Source organism: Pinus tabuliformis, chromosome Q (genome assembly GCF_031772625.1).
Source record: "Pinus tabuliformis cultivar Carrire ecotype Pingquan chromosome Q, CPIR1, whole genome shotgun sequence".
Taxonomy (NCBI): Eukaryota; Viridiplantae; Streptophyta; class Pinopsida; order Pinales; family Pinaceae; genus Pinus; species Pinus tabuliformis.
The window spans coordinates 57,955,818-57,976,638 of NC_142296.1; the positions used below are offsets into that span (position 1 = coordinate 57,955,818).

The following is a 20,821-nucleotide window of genomic DNA, read 5'->3' on the forward strand; positions in this document are numbered from 1 at the left end:
CCTCTTCTACTCAACAAGCACCTTGTTATATTTTTGTTGATGAGAATGACAATTGTTATGATTAATTATATGTGATCAATAATAGTCTTTTATCTCATGTTTTATTTCATTTTTAGCATGTATAGCCTCATGTATAAAGGCTAATTTTGGATTTTTGCATCATATAATCATCTGAGAGTTAATATAGACTTTAAGAATAAGTGTGTGTAAGTGGTCAGAGGTAGGGTTGTCATGGTTGTCATGAAGTGAATAGATGTGGGTAGAATCAAGGAGAAAGGTATAGGTTTGTTCTAAGTGTGAACCGCAGTTGAAGGCCACCTAAGAATAGTGTTCTTCGTGGAATGTTAATAGTTGGTAAGAAGCCCTAAGTACATTGTATGCAGGAGGTCATTCAATGTTATGTGGGCAATTGACAAGAATCCCTAAGTTTTGCCATCCTAGCGCAGCGAGGAGATAGTTATTGGGAAAATTCTTGACGCCCTAGCTCAATGATTTGATGTGTGACAAATCAGTGATAAGAGGGTTGAGTATGACGACCCTAAGAGTAGTGATGTTGGAGCAACCTTCTTATTGCTAGAGAGCAGTTTGACAAAGTCCTAATATCATTCATTCTAGAAGCAACTAGAAGATTGATAGAGGCAGTATTGTTGGTTGAAGATGCAAGCAGATCTGAAGCAATAGAACTACTTGTGAGCAACAGAAGAGGTGGCAAAGAACCTACCAAATGTGTCCAAGGTATGTGGACCGAAAGGTCTGAGTAGAGCACTCCTTTAGCAAGTAAGTCAAGTGTACTTTGTTCAGGGAAATATTGGTAGTCATAGTTGTTGACCCCAAGCCCTAGTCATTCTTGTATCGGGGTTGATTGTAAGGGACATGATCCCTGGTACGGGAGCCCTACATTTGTTGTATTAAAGTATGTAATATAACAAGTATTGGGTTAAAAGAATAATTGTAGTGTGCACTAATTTGATTCACTGCTATATCTTTTCCGTTGTGCAAAGTTTTAGTTTTGTGGTATTTCAGTGTGTTTGTGATCGTGTCTTAAACTCAAACCTAATTTTGAAGTGTTGTGGAAAAATCAACATGGAATTAGAGCTACTTTGATGGGACCATTGTTGGGATGGGGTCCCCTGGGTCAGTTTTGGGGCTAAGATAACACAAGTTTTAATACATCTTGTAAATAATGTAAAGTCTCCACAATTTTGTGGATGCAGCAGCGCATAGATGATTAGGAGTCAAAGGGGTTTAAACCCTTGTTTTATGTAACGTTTGAGTCAATTTTGAGATCCACCCATGGTCCGCGGACCATGGGATCGTATGAGAAAGGCTATAAATAGCAATGTTTCACCAAGACTCCGGTGCGGGGAGACGCAAGTGCGGGGAGACGCACAGGGGGGACGTGTGGGAGTACCCTCAAATTTTAGGGAAATTTCGGGGGTGCGGGGAGTCGTCGAGGTATACATATAATATAATAATTCAAGTTCATATTCATTGTTCACTGTTCAATAATGAAAGCATAAAAATATTAAATAGACAATTGAAATTTGAATCATTGATCCATCCTCATCATTCATTTTGATACATACATCATTCATATGACATACTCAAGTGACAAGTCTCATTATTGAATTAATTATTATTCATACATACCATGGGATTCGAAAAACAAAAATAAAAATCAATAACAAAATATTCAAATACATTGATCGATATCATTCATCATTCATTGATTCAATGGTTCATCATTCTACAAGCCTGCAAGGGGACGCAGCACGCTCTCTCAACAGCAATGACTCGACTCACTGTCCCTCAGCTCAGCGTTTCAACGTTCAGGCAAAGTTGCAAACAACGGGCTAGAGCAATGCAAGGCGACTGGCTCAGAGTCTTGGAAATGACTTTGGGTTGAAATGAAATGAGCTTTTAACTTTAAGTTTTGCCTTTCATGACTTTTAGGTTTAGGCTTTTAAGATTTAGTTATTTAGTTTTAATTTTAATTTTTTTTTTTAGATTTTTAAGTTTTAGTTATTTTGTTTTAATTTTAATTTAAAAAAAAAAAAAAAAAAAAATTAATGGTTTTGATTTTTGAATTTTTATTTTTTAAGTCTTATTAGACAAATTTAAAGGGGGGGTGCCCAGGCGCACCCTTTTTGGGGAGTCTAGACTCCCACACTGAAGGGGGACGCCCAGAAGCACCCTTTTTGGGGAGTCGTGGGGAGTCTAGACTCCCACACTGGGGAAACGCACCCCCTTGCGTCTCCCCGAGACTCCCCAAAAAGGGTGCGTGGGGAAACGCACCCCCAAGAGACTCCCCGTCCCGGGTGCGTGGGGTGCGAGGGGTGCGCGCACCCGACCCTGGGGGACGCGTCCCCGAAAAAACACTGATAAATAGGTGTGTCTTACAGAGTCTAAGGCATGTCTATTATGCAATGGGTAGATAGAAGAGAAGTGATAGCGAGAAGAAGTGGGTCAGATAGGAAAAGAAAGGCTCTGCAGCTGAGTGCACAGAGGCCTAGGTAGAGTCTGCACATGAGTGTGCGAACCCCTGCAGCTGAGTGCGCAGGGTAGTTTTGAGTCTGTAATCCTGAACTAAAGATCAATAAAGACAGTTTTCGAAGCATTTTTGCGTATTTGTGATTACTGCTGTTAATATTATATGTTGTCGATGAATAATGTGTTTTATGGAATATTGATTTAATGTTACACAATTCTCTTTAATAAGTCTTAATAAATATACGCAATGCATGTTAAGTACTTTCGTGAAGACTCTAATGAATTCTGCTATGTTTACTAATAACTTAAGTAGATCCGCAAACACTAATCTAGGGTTGTTGTCTGATGCGCGTAAGTGGATAAATTGATCGTTAAGGGTTCGCAAAGACTAATCGTAGACCTCTGCGAAGGTCTGAAGGTTGTTTTAGCAGGGTTGCAATAATGTGCCCTAATGGTTTATCAATCTGTGCGAAGGCATATCTGAGGTGCTAAAAAACATCACATTGATCTCTCAATGCAGAAACTTGGTTCCAGCATCCCCCATACTGCTTCAGGTGAGACTGCAGCTTGCGCTACGCAAGGTGTTGCTAAAAGGGCTAGTAGTGTAGGGTTTTGTTGGTTGGCACAACTAACTCTGAACCTGGGTTAGGACCCCCTAAGCCAACAACCGTAGATCAAAATGTGCATAGCAAAGCAACTCTAAGGGAGCTGAGACATTGTCTAGATCATGGAGCAGAAGGTTCAGATAAGGACATGGAAGTGTGGCCTTTACTGGCTAGGTATGGGCTGGGAGTTCTGGTGGATTGGTGGAGAACCTGATGAACCACAATTTGTTGTGAGGCAGGTTGTAGATCATGGACTTCTGATGACTTGTCATGGATCGTTGGGACTGTTCAAGGGTTGCTTTGGCATGGACAAAATGGCACCGTGTGAAGGACGAGATGATGGCAGGCTAGTATCTTCATTGGGTCGTGAAGTTGCAAATCCGAGATTGAAGTCATGTGCACATATGGTGTTTGACCCAGGAGGATGAGATTGCTCGCTGAGTTGAGTTGTGGCAATATGGCCCAGTGTTCGACCACCGCTCGAACTGACCTTGGAAGGAGACAAGTTCAGTAGCATTGTGAACCAATGGAGGGTGTGTAGACTCAAAGGGAGTCAAGATTCAAAGTATGCCCTATGGAAGTTTGAATCTCCAGGTTCTGATGAGATTGATAGCAGAGACACTACCGAGATGAGTGTGGTTCATTCTACAAGGTATGTTGCAGTGGTGAACGCCAGAAATTAGGCTAGTGTCGCCAACAATGACGAGATAGTTCCATGGGGTGGAAGTACCTCACTCGCTAAGAGGGAGTGTTGTTGAAATTTGGTACCGGAGGACAGGTGGTTCCCTTAGGCTTTGATCTTTGGCCTAGGGAAAAGTGTCCAAAAGAATTTAATTTTTCTCCTAAAGTGACTTTATAATTTTATAAAGTTAAATCTAATTTAAAAGTGACTTTAAGTGATAAAGTTATTAAGTCTAATTTTAAAGTGACTTTTATAAAGTCAATGAAAAATTAGAAAGGAAAAGTGACTTTGGAAATAAATGACTAAGTGGGTCTTTATTAAAGTGGGGTGAATTAAAAAATAGAAAGTGAGATTTAAATGAGCATTTAATCTCAACCATTGGATTTAGAAATCACCCAAAAGTCACTTGGATCACCCAAAAGTCACTTGGAGTTATATTAAAGGAGGAAAATGAGGAAAAGGTCATTCATTCTTTCATGAGCAGATTGGGAGAAGGAGAGCAAGAGAGCAAGAGAGATTTCTGAGCAGGGAGGAGAAGGAGACAGCAGCTTGGCACACATTCCAAGGCAACAGTTGAGCAGATTTGTACAGCTGATTCAGCACATAGTGAAAGGCAGATTTTTGCACAAAAATCGAGGAGCAGTTTGCTGATTTTTCTGCACACAAAACAGAGGTCGTACAGCATTTATTGTTGTCCTGTTTGCTGTAATTTCCAGATTGCTGTGAGGCACGGGAAAGGAGATAAGTTGTAAATTTGCTTGCTGATTTTTTGCTGAATAATTCTCACTGTAAAAAGACAATTTTCAGAAATAAAGAAGAGCTCTCAAACTGGTTTTCCCCAAGAGTTGTAGGGGGTTTTTCCAGGGTCAAGTTGACCAAAAAATATCAGTGTTTTAATGTGTTTTAATTGCTGATTTTTAATTCTGCAATTTCCAGCATTCTGAAAAATTTCCAAAATTTGTGTTTTCAGCAATATTTATTTTTTTTCAGTCTGTTAAATGTATGGTTATGGGAATGGGCATTTAACTACATGGGAGAAATAAGGAGAAACTGAAAACCGGGGTGGGAAAACAGAAATTTTTACAAGTGTTGGTTTGTGTAGCTTGGGAGATACTCCCACAACCCTAGGGCACTGGGTTTGAGAGAAGTTGACCCACAAAGGTGACTTGTGGGCAGTGTATCCAAGCACTGGGTTTTGCACTCAAAGTTGCGGGTGCAAAACCAACTGGAGAATTAATTGTTTATTCATTATTTGCATGAGGGTACCCTCAATAGACCTAAGGCTACAATGGGGTGACTTAAACAAATGAAAGAAAACTCTTTTCTTAAGTTAGTTGGGTTTTTATCTAGAAAGTTCAAGTCGGCTTGGGCTTAAGTGATGCCCCTTGAGGACTAATTGTTACCCTCATGGAAAACTATAAGAAGGGAAGAGGAGAGATCATTTGATCATCCATCAAAGTGCTATTCATCAAATTGAAAATCAGCCTAAGGGAGCTGCAGACGTAGAGGAGCTCGTCCAAAGTGAAGAAAGATCAAAGTTCTGATTTCTTGTGTCTTGGACAGGGCCAAGTTAGAAGATCTGCTGGCTGAGTCTTTGAACAGGGTTCTGGGCACATGAATGAAGGCTAAATTTCTGTGATACAGGCCGCATCTGTTCTGGTTCTTAGAAGAGGGTCAAGACCCCTACAATGTGTGTCTTGGAGGGTCGTAAGGTCTGGCATGTTGCAGGAGTAAGGGCTGATATCTTTAAGGGTTAGTGTGGTCAGTTCAGAGCCTAAGACGTGAGGTTTGCAGGGAAGTTTGGACAGGTTGTTAGGGCCAAGTTTAAGGCAGATCTGTGGGTGCTACAAGAGCCCCAAAAAGAGGATCAAATACCTCAAAAGATTGTGCACAGAACTGTGAATTTTAGGCCTGTTGCAAACATCTCTGAAAGCTATGGTTGGCTGGTCCTCTAGTTGATGATTGCAAGTGATGAAAGCGGTAATAGGTCTGTCTAATAGGCTGATTGAACAGCAGTGTATGTGTACACTAGTATGGTGAACAACGAACAGCCTTGTAACTGTTAAGAGGACAGTCCTTGATGCACTAGTTTAGGGATGCTTCATTATATGGACAGTCACCTAAATATCAGTCTGTTCTAAACTTCTGTGGAAGTGCAGTTTGTTTTGGGTATAAGTGGAGAGAGTCGAGACTCCAAAGGAGCTGGATTATCCCTGTTTTGAGGGCCACTGTGCCTAAGATTGTGCACACAGGTCTATGGGAGATCTGATCCATGTGAGAGGACCGAAATACTCTCAAGTCTGCTCAGAATAAGCGTGCGTAAGTGGACAGAGTAAGGCTGATATACTGCTGGTTGTATGGCTATCATGAAGCGACGATATCTGGGCAGAATCAAGGAGAAAGGTATAAGTCTGTTCTAGGTGTGAACCACAGTTGAAGGCAGCATAAGAACCATGTTCTTCGTGGACTGTTAGTGGCTGGTAAGAAGACCTAAGTACATTGTATGCAGGAGTTCACTCAATGTTATGTGAGCAGTTGACAAGAAGCCCTAAGTTCTGCCATCCTATCAGCAGCAAGGAGATGGTTAGTGGGCAGATTCTTGAAGCCCTAGTTTAGTGATTTGATGTGTAACAAATCAGTGATAAAAGGGCTAAGTACAAAGACCCTGAGAGCAGTGATGTTGGAGCAGCCTTCTCATTGCTAGAGGGCATTTCAATGAAGTCCTGAGAACAGTCATTCTAGGAGCAACTAAAAGATTGATAAAGACAGTATTGTCAGCTGATGATGCATGCAAATCTGAAGCAGCAGAAGTACTTGTGAGCAGCAGAAAAGGTAGCGAAGGACCTGCCATATGTGTTCAAGTTACGTGGACCGAAAAGGGCTGTGTAGAGTGCTCCTTCAGCAAGTAAGGGAATGTTTGATAGTCATAGTTTTTGACTCCACACCCAAGTCATTCTTGTATCAAGGCTGATTGTAAGGGCCATGATCCCTGGCATGGGAGACCTATGTTTGTTGTATTAAAGTATGTAATATAACAATTTTTGGGTTTAAAAAAAATTGTCTTGTGCACTGAGTTGATCCACTGCTATATATTTTCTGCTGTGCAGAGTGCTAGTGTTGTGGTATTTCAGTGTGTTTGTGATCCTGTCTTAGACTCAAACCTGATTCTGAAGTGTCATGGACAAATCAACACACCCACCTTCCCCAGAGACCTCAAAGGCATTGCCAGCCCAAATCTCTTACCAATAGGTAGTCGAGGTCCCTTGGACACCAACAATGAGTTACCTCTTCTCAACAGCAAAGGGTGCAAATCTTCCCCCAGCCCTCCCTCGGGGCACCATTCTATTTTTAGTTTTCTTCATTTAGCCTTTAGCCTTGGCGCAATAAGTTGTAAATCTGAAGATTGAAATCATGATGCCTCATGCTTGATACAAAAAGGATAATTGTAAATACAAAATTGTGTCTCATCAATGATCACTCTGTTGATATGATAATGTAGAATAGGTCAAACTACATGTCCAAAAATGAGTAAATGAATATTGTACAATGTTTGAAAACATGCTATAGTCTATGTATCATACTGTTTTAAGAGGACTATTCAACTAGAGTTGGACGGGCATGACCTAATTAAATTATTAATGACACAGCTATCCTTTGTACACTATATATCATTGTCAATGTATTGCCTCAAAGCTTTCCTGTTAGCGTCATAAAAAATTGAAAATTAAAATTTTGATGTGTCAGAACTTTCTTGCTATACAACCTACAGGTAATTTATAACTTACCTGTACAACTATGCAGCCTATATGGATTATTAATAAGTAATTTAACTAAAAAACTCAATAGAATAATTGCTTTTTAGTGTTTCAAACAGGTGGCAAAAATCCTTAACAAAAAAAAAACAAAAACTCTAATGTTATTTGCTTGGGATCCCACATGTGAGGGCTAGCTGGCACAGGATCCATTTCAGTAGCATGGGATCCTTTTTCAAGTTTGAAGGATCCGTTTACAAGGTGGATCCTAAGTGGATCTGGGATTCTGGGTGAATCCATATCCATATCCGTATCTGAAACACAGATCCGTGAATCCAGAATCAACACCCAATGGATCCAATAACACAGTTCTTTATATAGGCAACCTGTTGGTACTCCTGACTGTATTAACATCATTCGACTCGGCAGTCCCATTGACCTACCTTTGTGGTCAATTGTTCGACACATATAATTTTCTCATCTTCAAATGGTTTCTGATCATTATAGAGTTTCTGTGGTGTCTGTATCTAGAATATTTGGCAAAGCGTAGGCAATGGTTTAGGTCAAAAATCAATATTTTCCTAGCTTCTAAGAAGCTACTCACTTGAAATAGAACTCTGGTATTTCACTTTCTCACTGGAATAGCAGAGCTCCTGAATTGAGGATGCAACTAATAGCAGTTACAATTCTTGAAGATAAACAATCCGCAGAAATTCATCTTCAACAGCCAAGGCAATTTGCAAAGCTCAACATTTTGTCATTTATTGGGATAGTTGATGCAGCAAAAATAGCACATGGAATAAACACACAAACACCTGTCTAACCTTAGTGTCTCACCATTCTCGTGTTCTCTTCTACAACCATTGTTTTCACTAGTTGATGATTGAACATGCACAAGATATTAATCCAACAACATAGATCTTTGTAATTTCTGCACGCACTAGGATGAAAGGACCAACGTTATACAAAGAGCAAAAGATAATGGCAGATAAATAACGATAACTGACCAGTTTCCTCACTTCAGGAGCAGGATCCTGAGAAAGAGTAAATAGGCCCTGAAGATATTGATCCATTGATAATAACAAGGCCTGCATGCACAAAAATATAAACCTTACAAACAATTAGCTTTCTTATTGAATCTAATACATTGCATTTGTTTAACAGCATAAAGATATGTAGACACTTAGACCCTGACTGTTATTTATTGCATTGTGGTTACAGAGAAACTTACTGTCGGCATAAACACAATAAATTGATTTATGGAGCTAAGTGCTAGTTTCCTGAGAGAAACATGAGGTGACTGGAAGAACTGCAAAGCAATAAAAGGCTGTAAATACATTGGAGCTTAGTTGGAAGTTGAAACCAACATAAAGCATTCTCCTTTGATAACAAGTTATGCTAGTTTCCCATCAAATCCTAACAAAACAACTATGTAATGCTATCAACAATCTAGAACAAATTCTCCAATGGTATTTACCTGAAATAATCTGGGCAAAAATATATTGATAGCTCGCTCTGGTAAACCTGGCACATCAGCATCTAGTTCCTCTGGTATATCTTCACATATCTACGTGGGCAACACATTGTTATGTTCATAAATAGGCTCCCTGTTGTACAAAACCTACTACAAAGTTGTAAAAATGAATCAACACTTAGAAAGCTCATCCCCATACATTGCTGTGGTCAAATGATTTCATATCCAATTCATTCTCTTGAAAGCAGAGATATATTGCAGCTGCCATGCACATTATGGATCTCATAAACTCCCGCAAAATATTCCCATTTCAAAACCACATCCCCCCCACCCCGCCATTTCCCCCATCCACCTCAAGCACAATCCCAATGCATTCACTATTCCTGCTGGGATAATTTCTTTCCACCCTCGCTATACATTCCCAGACCCATATTGCAAGATTGCCCTTAATTAAAGAACACCTTTTGAAAGGTCACTTGGATATGCAAAGTGTGCTTGATAAAAACCTTAGAGAGAATGTATTAAAGTACATGTATCAAGACTGTTTTTGACCCACATGCTCTCCTTCAAACAAGAGGAACTTTCAAATCCATGAATATTAAATCCTTAAAGGAACGACTTATATTGCATGCAAAACATCTACTTATGAATTACATATCCCTTGCATGAGCAGAACCATTCATACAGCTTTAAAAAGCATTTACCAAAAATAGAGAAATCTTTGGCAGACAATAAAACCATTTGCCTTGTTCAAAAGTTTTTAAAATCAACAGCCAAAAACATTAAAACAAGGTTTAAATCCCATAGCATCTCTTATATACAATGTTCCACCAAGACTCCGGGACGGGGAGACGCACAAGGGGGACGTGTGGGAGTACCCTCAAATTTTAGGGAAATTTAGGGGGGACAAGGGGACGTCGGGGTATATATATATTTTTTCCTTTTTAATATATATATATATATATATATATATATATCAAATTCATATTCAATAATGAAAGCATAAATACAATGATACATACATAATTGAATTAAATAATGAAATACAATGATCCATACTCATCATCCTTACTAATACATACATGATTCATCCATAGATCACAAGATTCAATAATGAAATACTCCAATCCATATTCCTTATTCATTATTCACCATTCTAGAATCTACATTGATTTAAAAACTAAATTCATCATTCATCATTCTAGATTCTAAATTGATTTAAAATTAGAATTCATCATTCATCATTCTAGAATCTAATTAGTACTAAGCAAAATAGACTATAATAGATACTGAAATCTGAATACTGGAATAGTAAATTGATATAACTAAAACTCAAAAACAGTGGAGTGATGAGTCTAAAAGTCACTCTAAATTACAAAGAGGGCTTGGTGCTCTTGATTAAATACTAATTACATACCCTTGTACATGACAAAATGCAATGGAAACATTGCAATCCATCGAATCCTAAATTCCTGAAAAACTGTTAAGTCTGCTGGATTTTGAGTGAGATCTAAAATTCTACTTTCTCCATATGAAATCCAATGAGGTCGGAACCACTCTCAAACATCCTGAGTCATTTCATGGTAATGTTAAAAATTTAAGTAAAAGGATGAAAATGAAAGATAAAGGAGAATGTCACTTTTACTTTAAGAATTTAACATTACCATGAATTGCATAGCATTAGTAGGGAAATATGGTCAAATACTAAGTTTTCCCTGTCATAAATCATTGTTTAAAAGCAAATTTAACAGGGGACGCATAGCCCATATTGAGGGGAGACGCCCAGGAGTCCCCCTTTTGGGGAGTCACGTCCCCCCCGTCCTGGGTGCGTGGGGTGCGAGGGTTGCGCGCACCCCGACCCTGGGAAACACGTCCCCGTGGAACACTGCTTATATATTGTTTGCTGCGTCTCTTATATATTGTTTGCTGCAACCTTTTCTACTTCTATATTGGAAATGATAGACAAATGCCCATTACTTCCACAAGAAACTTACTTTATATGACTTTTAAAACAAGGCAATCTGAGAGAAAGGCAGACAAGTCTTAATATGTTTAAAATGGCAACCTTGAAAACAGACAGCCCAGGATCTACTTTACCTAAAATCAATTCAAATGCTTAAATAACAATGTACTCTGCTTTAAAATTCGCATATTCGTGATCTGTTTTTGTATGAGAAAGGGTGCTATAAATGAGATGATATACATGAAAGATTTTATATTATTGCTACAGCATCATTAATAAAATAAAATTTCATATTCTCTCCATTATCAACTGTTCATTTCTAAGTGTGCACTCCAAAATCTAACAAACATTGGAATTGGAGTTAGTTACAGTAGAAGCTGTGACCAAAAGGTTGAATATAGGTTAACGAGTTTTTTCTTTTATTTTTGGAGGGGTTAAGGGGGTGTTTCCTAAATCCTTTAGGGTTCTCAGAAATGCAAGTGTCAGCAAACAAAATCTGGGACATTATTACTCATCAAACAAGAAAATTCCATAACTACTCCACTCTCATGGCTTGATTAGAATTTAGATCTATTATTAAAAATGATAATTTCCAAAAAAGGATCCAAAAGAACAAATCCAGTTTTAAATGCAGCTCTCTGAAACATAGGCAAAAGAATTTTAAACATACAACTTTGAATTCTTATGAAATACATAAAATCTGTTGAGATAAACAAAAAAAATACTCTGGGAATATAGTACAACAGAAGGAGAGCCAAAAGTGAGACCTTGAGTTACCTTTGATAGTGCATCAAGAGCACCTTCCATATGATTAAAGTCATTGCTGTCAAAGCATTGAACCAGTGCCTGCATTAATTCTGGCCAACCCCGCACCTGTACTTGCTGAACAATAACACTGACAACAGTTCCTACTGTTGAACGGAGGTGTCTATCTGGTGCCCCCAGACAAGGTAGCAACTCTGATTTGATATATTGTTGATAAGAAGCAATCATCAGATGAAAACTTGTCCTCAGATTATTTTTCAAAAGCAGTCCTGCTGCCTGTCGTACTTCAACAGATTTTCCCTGTCCATGTGGCATATCACACATATCAAGCTATTAGTAGATGCATCTAAAATAAGGCCAAGTAAAATCAGGCGATCAAGTTCTAATTACAATCCCATAGATGCCTCACATCTCACCAAACAAAATGCAGATCAATTATTATTGATAATTATAAAACAAGGGAAGGCACCATATAATCAAAATGCAGAAGTGACATCGCAGATATGAAAAAGCATTCTAATCCAAATCAATAAATCCCTTGCAACTTGCAATACAGCATTTTGCTACAATATCTTGAAATAGAATAACCCAAACCATGTCCTCATTTTATAAAGGGATTTGCAATACAGTTTTCTGCTACAAATTCTTACCCAATAATAAAAAGAACTATATGCTGCTTGATCAGATGGCATGTGTGAAAAAGTATTGTAATACTCTTTTTTCACATTTTATAAAGGAGACACTATAATTTAATAAGCTTTCCTCTGCCAAGGATACCGTTTAATCTCACTATGCAAACAATATTTTAACACCTCTATCCATATAATGAGTTATTGGAAATCTCAGATCAATCTTTTATAGTATAGATTAGTTTGTCCACAAATTTTGCAGGTATGTTTCCATCAAACTGTACTAAATAATCAAATATGTTTATGCATGGCCAAAAGCACAAGCATTGCGTTTCGACCTGTTGTTCAGCTCTGACCCTTAGACTGGACATCTTCATTTCACGGGAAACATCAAAGCAAATGTAATTGAAAATTAAGCATCTTAAATAGGATACTGATCCCATTCAACATGAGACCTAATAATAAATCCTCTTTATGAAAAATTCATTGTCAATTCTGCCTCTGCTCAAGCCTATATTTTAAATTTCACACACCCAGACATCACACGTGCACGAACACATTCTTCCTAATTCCAAAATATGAATTCCTGGAAACTTCAAAGCAATGAACAAGCTGGCTTAAAGGTAGCTAAAGTAGCACAAGCAATACCGGATGAATTTAAGCCAGATCTGAGCATTTGTGTCATTCATCTGCATACATGCTATGCTAGGCTGGTAACAAGCAACAATTTTCAGTTAGGTGAGGTTTTAGAATGCATCCTATAAGGCGTTTCCAAAAGAGAGACTGCAGAAGGAGAATATCAAAAGAAAGTCACTTCGATCAACTCTTATATAACTCCATTGCAAGCATTAGAAGCAAAATTTCTCGACTCTGAATGATTAAAAAAAGGAAGTATTAATGTGGAACCAAAAAAACATAAGGATATGCCATTGTAGATTATAGAAAAAGGCAGCATTAATGTGGAACCAACAAAACATAGGGATATGCCACTGTAGTAAGATAGCATTTGCTGCAGGTAATACCTTATAAACCTATCTATGTCTCAAAAAGTTTATGCATGCGGAATTATTCATACACAATTAGAAGGGAGTACTAATGGGAAAAAATACCAACACAGGGATATGCCGCTATAGTAAGATAGCTTGCAACATCACATAGATGAAAACCACAAACCAAAGATATACCACAGGGAATGACACCAAAACTGTCAACAATGTCAATGCCCAAGTGAGGAAGGATGCTATCACATCAACCCAGGGACTTGCACCCCAAAGCCAGTTTTTGGTGCAGGTAATGCCTTGTCTCAAAATTGTTAGGCATGTAAGATTACTTACAACACATAGACACTCTCACACACACAGTTAGAACAGAAGTATTAATGTGGAACAAAATCCCAACATAAGGATATGCCACTGTAGTAAGATGTCCTGTAACATCACAATGATACAAAACGACAAACCCAAAATATCCCACTAGGAATGACACCAAAACTGCCATTGACGTTGGTATTGGAGTGAAGGAGAATGCTATTACATCAACCTGGGGGCTTGAACCTTGACTCTTGCGTCCATATCGGCAAAGCTTTCCAATATTCACCAAGTTTCTGATCCATGGGTATATAAGAACGTTGGAATGCATGGGAGGGAACATCCAGGAGGTTGGAGTTGCCTGAATTACTAAGAAAATAAATTTTAAAAATATAAAAAATTAAAAAGCATAATTAATGCATACTATTGAATCAATCACAAATCTGACATGAATAATCACTAATGGCATGTAACAACCATAAACCATCATTGTATTTCTCACATAGATCCATCTTAACCCCAAATCTATCAAAACACCTTGAGGGAGCAAAAAAAACAAGTGCAAACGTATCAGAGCTTAAAAGATCCAATATTAAGACGAATCTATGCTAAACTTTTATCTCTCTCTTCTTTTTCTCACTTTTATTGCATTATATGTCAGGCATCAATTATTAGCATTACTGACCAACGTAACACATCCCATCCATCCCAGGCTCTAGACATTGGACATCAGTTTCTTTTCTATTTGTTATTAACATTACCCATCAATGCGGCACATCTCATCCATCTCAAGCTGTAGAGTGCACCTTGCTTCTCTAGGTGCAATTATCTTTATAAAATTCAACACACTGTCATCAATACCATGATTTCAAATTCAAACTCATGGCCACGGTTCATTGAAGCTGCCACAATGATTTAACTCTCACAGCCATAGTTTCACTCTCACGTTCACGTTTTCACTCACCAAGGAAATGCCATATCACATGTAGATGTAACTGTCTTTGGCTGGGTATAAACACCTGTCTATGAAGTATATTTAGGGTTTAGAGGTAGATGATTTAGGTTTGGGATCTTTTGTTTATTATTTTGTTGCTTGGGGAGGGAATTGTCTCTAAAAGGAGAGCACATCCAAGAGTTCGCTTTTGTGCGTGGCATTCCCTTAGATAGGGCAGTGTTCCCCTTTTTCAAACAGTTATTCCCACACATATTTCCTTGCATCCTCTTCAAACATGTATAGCAGGAAACACTCCCAATGGCGTACCCATGGGCTGTGTCCCTGGGGTGGGGGGAGAACAACCCCCTGCCCTTCGGAATGTCTCCCCATGAAAAATGGATGCTTTCAATGAAGGAAATGCCTTATAAACCATTCTTGTTAGGAACGTGCAATTATTCACACCATGCACATCCACAATTATACAGGGATGCACAATTAGACAGGGAGCATTAACGTAGAATGGAATCCCAACCCAGGAAACACCACTTTAGTAAGATAGTTTGCAACATCAAATGGAGAACACTAGAAGCAAAGATACCCCACAAGACATGATACCTCGACCATCTGTAATGTTAGTACTAGAGTAAGGGAAGATGCTATCAAATCAATCTGAGGACTTGCACCCAAAGCCAGCTCCCAGATAGACAAATCTTTTGGTGCTGATAATGGCCTACAAACCATCTCGGTCTCACCAAAAAAAAATATCATCCCTTTGAAACCAGTGTAATGCACTCTCAACTTCTTTTTTCCTTTTTAGGTTACAAGAGATGCTCCGGCACTCCATTAGTATGTCTTTAATGAATTGTACTTTTAAGTCCCATTGGCCATTAACAAGCTTATTTTATCTTGTCCTCGCAACAATTATTCATTGAGGAAACCATACATACGGAATTTGAAAGGCCAAACTCACAACCAAAAAAATTGACAGAATAAAGCCCAACCGTCCAAACCTAATAACTCGGCTTCAATGAAATGCCCCCCCGCAAGTTACACAGTGGCTCAGATGACAACTTGAAATGCAACGCTAGGTTTCACGGACCTCTACAGAATAAAAGCCAAACAAGGTCTCATGAAAAAATTTTGCCTGTCCTCGATATGTCAATCATCACGAAAACATGTCAACAAGTCTAAAAAACCCAATCAAACACGCTGTCCCTTTCGAAAAAAATATTGATCGAAGCTTTTGTTTCCATGAGCATTTGGGCCATGACGACAACAAAGCGTTGTGCAATTAATATCATCAAAGTCGCCGGGACTTTCACCCGATTACCAGATGGGATTTTTCACTGAAGCGTGCCAGTTAAAGTTTTGAACCTAGTACAGCGGACCACAAAAACTGAAGTTTTGCCGCTAGACCACAGTACAGCGGACTACAAAAATTTGAGCGCAACTTATCCGAAGTTTATGTTAACTAATTAATCTCCCAAGTAGGGTTTATTCAAAAATGTAAATGCAAAATATGTCAATGACTTAGAGACTAAGGCTGTAGATGAGGATAGAAACCTCGGCAGAAAAATGTAACGAGAGGAGTAAACTAACGGCGAAGAAAATAAAGTCCGAAGTTTTAAGAAAAGATAGCAATTCCAGCGAATGCAATAGAAGCGTTATTTCATAAAACACTTGGTGGGAAATTTAAATATTTCAAAGAAGAAGACTACCTCGGCCCGGGCGAGTATAAAAGCTAAATAGTTGCCGAAATCGGGCAATTGGCTGTAACGCTGTAATTGCTGCCAAATACGGGCCTGATCAGACGTTGGGGACCTGTATTCCTCCAGGAGTCCACAGATCTCTCTCAACCCTTCTTCCTTGGGTTGCCAGATAGTTGTAGCCATTTTCACTAGTCCGATTAATTTACCCTAGTATGGTACTCTCTACACTGGACAGCGAGCAGCCGCCAATGAATGTGTGTATATATGGCTGCCCGGGAAAGCGAATCCAACCTCCGAATTGCTAATCTGATCCGAGGACAACAGATCGGAATTTGTGCTCCTGCAAATTCCGCTTGATGTTCTTCTATATATCTCGCACACGACGAAGAAAAGGGGCAAGGACAGGGGGTGTGAGATTAATAAATGCTTTTGCATTTATTGTCCGGGCTTGAGTAAGTTCAAGCCCACTGGTCATGTGGAGCGCTGATGGGCCATTTCGCCCTCTGCTTTTCGACTTTTTCTCGAGTGTTTTTTTGGCGTAGCGGTCGTGTGAGAGACTGTTAGTTCCGACCGGCTAATGGTTAAACCTTTTCCCTTGCTGGACACACTTTGGGAGCCAATCAAAAGGGGAATCTAGGCTATGAATGGATCAAAACTTAGGTCGGTAATTTCAAACAAGAAGCGGATGTTTTTTTTAAATGTAATTATAAATATTTATTATCATTTTTATTGGATTATTAATATATATTCGTTGGAATATATATTATTAGTCATCCGCATCTCGCAATGGCATGGGATTATAACTAGCATTTGCACCTAATGTTGCAAAGAAGACGCCGTAAGGCATAGCGTGTGGAAGAATATTGAAATGTGAATAGGCTTTTGCGGGCTTTTTTGAAAGCAAGGGTCGATGATTTCGAGTTTTAATTTGAGGAAGTCATGCCAAAAACCATTGAAATGGAATGCAAGTAGCCATAAATATGCATTGAACTTGTTTAGAGACCTTTGTTTGTAGTTGGTAAAAATTGTGGAGTTAAAGGTGAAGATAAATGAATGAATCCATGCGAACAACAACCAGGCAACCATATTGATTTGGAAAGTGCTCTTTAAGAAATCAATATTCAAATGGGAAATTAAATTAATATGCGAACAACAACCGGGAAGCCATATTGATTTGGAAAGGGCTAGTTAAGAAATCATTATTCAAATGGGAAATTAAATTAATATGAAGATATATTGGAAACATGTATTATATTCGTTAAAATCAATTGACTTTGTCAACAAAATATGTTAAAACCCATTTACTATGAATTGGTTGTGAGGACATAAACTATCAAAATGGTATTGATCTTGAAACATCCCTTCTTAAGTTTGAAATGGAAAACAGAAATAGTTGTGAAGACATAAACTATGAAAATGGTATTTGATGTTGAAACATCATTTTTTAAGTGTGAAATGGAAAATACAAATAGTGTATTGTAACATCCTTTTTAAAGTTTGAAATGGAAAATACAAATAGTGTATTGTAACATCCTTTTTAAAGTTTGAAATGGAAAACACAAATAGTTGTGAGGAAACAAACCATGAAAACGGTATTTGATCTTGAAACATCCTTTTTCAAGTTTGAAATGGAAAATACAAACAGTGAATTGTAACAAAAGAGATTCGAAACATCCTTTTTCAAGTTTGAAATGGAAAATACAAACAGTGAATTGTAACAAAAGAGGTTCGAGAAAGAATATAATAGTCTAAAGAACACTGTGCTTGTCATTCCATATTTGAAGTTGTATGAAAAAATGGTGGAGGTAGCGAAGACCTGAAGAAGCAGTAATGGACCTGCAAAATGTATATTTAGTTAGAATTAGCAATATGTAAATCAGTTGCGGAAATTTACTAGTAATACTTTGCAGGTGAGTTGTGTTAAAATGAATCTGGAATGAATGGAAATGAAGTTACCTTTGCTATGGGGATTTATATATTGTTAGTGGAAGATGCATGGTGAATAACGGCATATTGAACACCATTGGAGGTTAATGCGTAGCTGGAGATGCAGTTTTTTTGCTTGCCAGGCGACTTGTAGTTGTGTAGGTATGTTATTCATGAGTCCATGTGGCCTGTTGCAAAAGAAAGAAAAGGTTAGAATGAGATGTACAGATAATATAAAGACATTCAAATATTTGCTTATTTACTAATATTGATTAAAGTTGGTTGTTGTTGAAAGATATGAAAAGTATGTTATGAAATAGAATGAGGTAAATAAATGGAGGAAACCTTTTGGTGAAGTCAAAGTATGGGTTGGAGCAAATTATCTGGGGGCAGCATTGAATGGAGAATTTCTTCGGCGTGTTTTCTGCAAGCAATGTTTTTGTTGTCCTTCATTTTACTGTAATGATTGAAACTGAATGTGGGGTTAATCCGAAGATCTTGTAGAGAAGGCACTCTTGAAATAGCTGTGAATGTGAGACCTTGACGTTCTGTTTTTCCAATGTCAATTGTTGCTTTTGGAAGTGTCATACCTTGAGATTTATGTATGGTTAAAGCCCAAGCCATCTTCAGTGGAATTTGTGTGCGACCATTTCTTTTTACTGCTGGAATAGGCAAGTGAGTGGGGTTTCTTTCATCCCAAGGAGGCCCAATGTATTTAGGGAAATCTACGACAACAAATGTTGGAATTTGGGGTGGTGCAGTTGAATCTTTGTAAAAGATGGTTACAATTTTTCCGAGGGAACCATTAACAAGTCCGGTTGAAACCCAAAGGTTGGAAGTCAACATAACTTTTTCGCCATTGCATAGTAATACAATTCACTCAAGTTGCTCGTCTTCAGAGGAAATATTGGAATATGTGTTGTCATCTTCAGCAATGGACCGTGCGATAGGAGTGTTTAGAGATTTCATCATTTGCTTATTATGGACCATTGTTTGAGCATTTGTTGGAAATAGATGCATGGAATCATGGAATGAACATATTTCTTCTTCTGATAAAAAGGAATCTGTGCGCGACATGAGTATGTTGTAGTCGTCGATTGTTGGATGTGCATCTCTAATGTTCTAGAGAATGTTCCTGAAAGTAACCTGTGCGATGTCATCGCCTTGTTGACGAAATATTGTGTCTAATGTGATGACTGTGTTGAAGGTGTTCCACAGTGCGCTTCCGTGGCTCGTCCCTGCATATAGAGGTATGTCTTTGATGGGTGGTAGCTGACCGAGATCACCAACCAATATTATGGAACAGCCACCGAAAGGAGTGTTTCTTTGGTGGGGAAATGCCTCATGAAGACGTTCATCAATATGGCTGAGAAGCTTTGGCCCAATGAAGCTCATTTCATCGATTAGTATGTATCTTATATGCCTGAGTTCTTCCTGGAATTTTGCAAGAGCATTACCTTCTAAGGGCATAAGATCCTTTATAGGAAGGTGCAAAGCATAATGGATTGTCGATGCTTGTATGTTGAAGGCAGCAACCCCTGTAGGGGCGAGGAGCATGATCGGCGAAGGTTCCAGGATTGCAAGGCGTATGAGCATATCTTTGATGCAATTAATAAGGAGGGATTTTCCCGTACCAGCAGTGCCTTGGATTATCATTCTGAGAGCGGGTAAATAATCCTTCCTAGCAAAATGATTAGAAATAATATTTAGAGCTTTTCTTTGCATTGGAGACAATGTAGTAAGGGTCAGCAGGATATGTTGATTTGTTTGAAGAATGCGGTGGATGGAGCGGCTATTCTCAATGAATTGTATTGCACTATTTTGTAGATCGAATGGGATAGTGGTATGATTCCAATCATGGGTGTCATCAAAGCCACGAAGACCAAGCATGTCAAGGTCATTTATGAGAAGCTCATTTGTAGGGTATAATTGGGAAAGTAATTCCCATTCATTTATTTCCATGGTGTCTGTTGGATTGGTTTCATGTATAGTTGAGGAATCATTTGTGGCAGATTCAATATCAGATAGTGTGCGGTGTTGATGCCAAGGATTGTAGAATGGACGAAATGTTTGCCAATTTGCGATGAATTCTGCAGTGTCAAATTTCCTTTGTCAAAATATCTCTATCGGTGATAATGACCTTGACAAGGACCATTTCTAGACGTGTTGTTCAGTCGCCTGCTACAGAGGAAGTAAATGAGTTCAATTTGTGGGAGAAAGACAATTTATTGATTGTTGAAATGTGCAATTCAAAGCCTGTACTTGATGTGAATTCCAACCAGCTTGTGACATTGAAGAACAATAGTCTATTAATTGCAGTCGTGGCAAGAATTATAAGTCATTGGTATTTGATGTGTGCACACAATTAACTTAGTGATAGTAAGCACTTTGAGGGGGTTGGAATGGGAAGGCGAACATAACTCTCCTCTATTGTCTCAAAATTGCAAATAGAATCATTGGTATTAGACAACTAAATAAACAAAAAAAATTCCCCGCAAAACAGAGATGCCTCTTTTACAATGATCAAGGCTTATAGTACAAGACTATGCCCAATCTGTACTTTTTTTATTCAATGAGAAGTAAGC

The 20,821-nt window shown here is 38.4% G+C and overlaps 1 protein-coding gene across 1 annotated transcript in view; it reads right to left on the reverse strand.

The window, feature by feature from the left end:
* The window catches only part of LOC149218282 (transportin 1), a 218,164-nt gene extending 201,376 nt beyond the window's left edge, over window positions 1-16,788 (reverse strand). The window contains exons 1-5 of the mRNA XM_089383890.1: window positions 16,320-16,788; window positions 11,744-12,031; window positions 9,007-9,096; window positions 8,761-8,838; window positions 8,537-8,617 (exon numbers count right to left, since the gene is read on the reverse strand). Of these exons, the coding sequence (XP_089240016.1) occupies window positions 8,537-8,617; window positions 8,761-8,838; window positions 9,007-9,096; window positions 11,744-12,031; window positions 16,320-16,493 (711 nt within the window). The 5' untranslated portion in view covers window positions 16,494-16,788. The remainder of the gene's footprint in view (window positions 1-8,536; window positions 8,618-8,760; window positions 8,839-9,006; window positions 9,097-11,743; window positions 12,032-16,319) is intronic.
* Window positions 16,789-20,821: the final 4,033 nt, after the last annotated feature.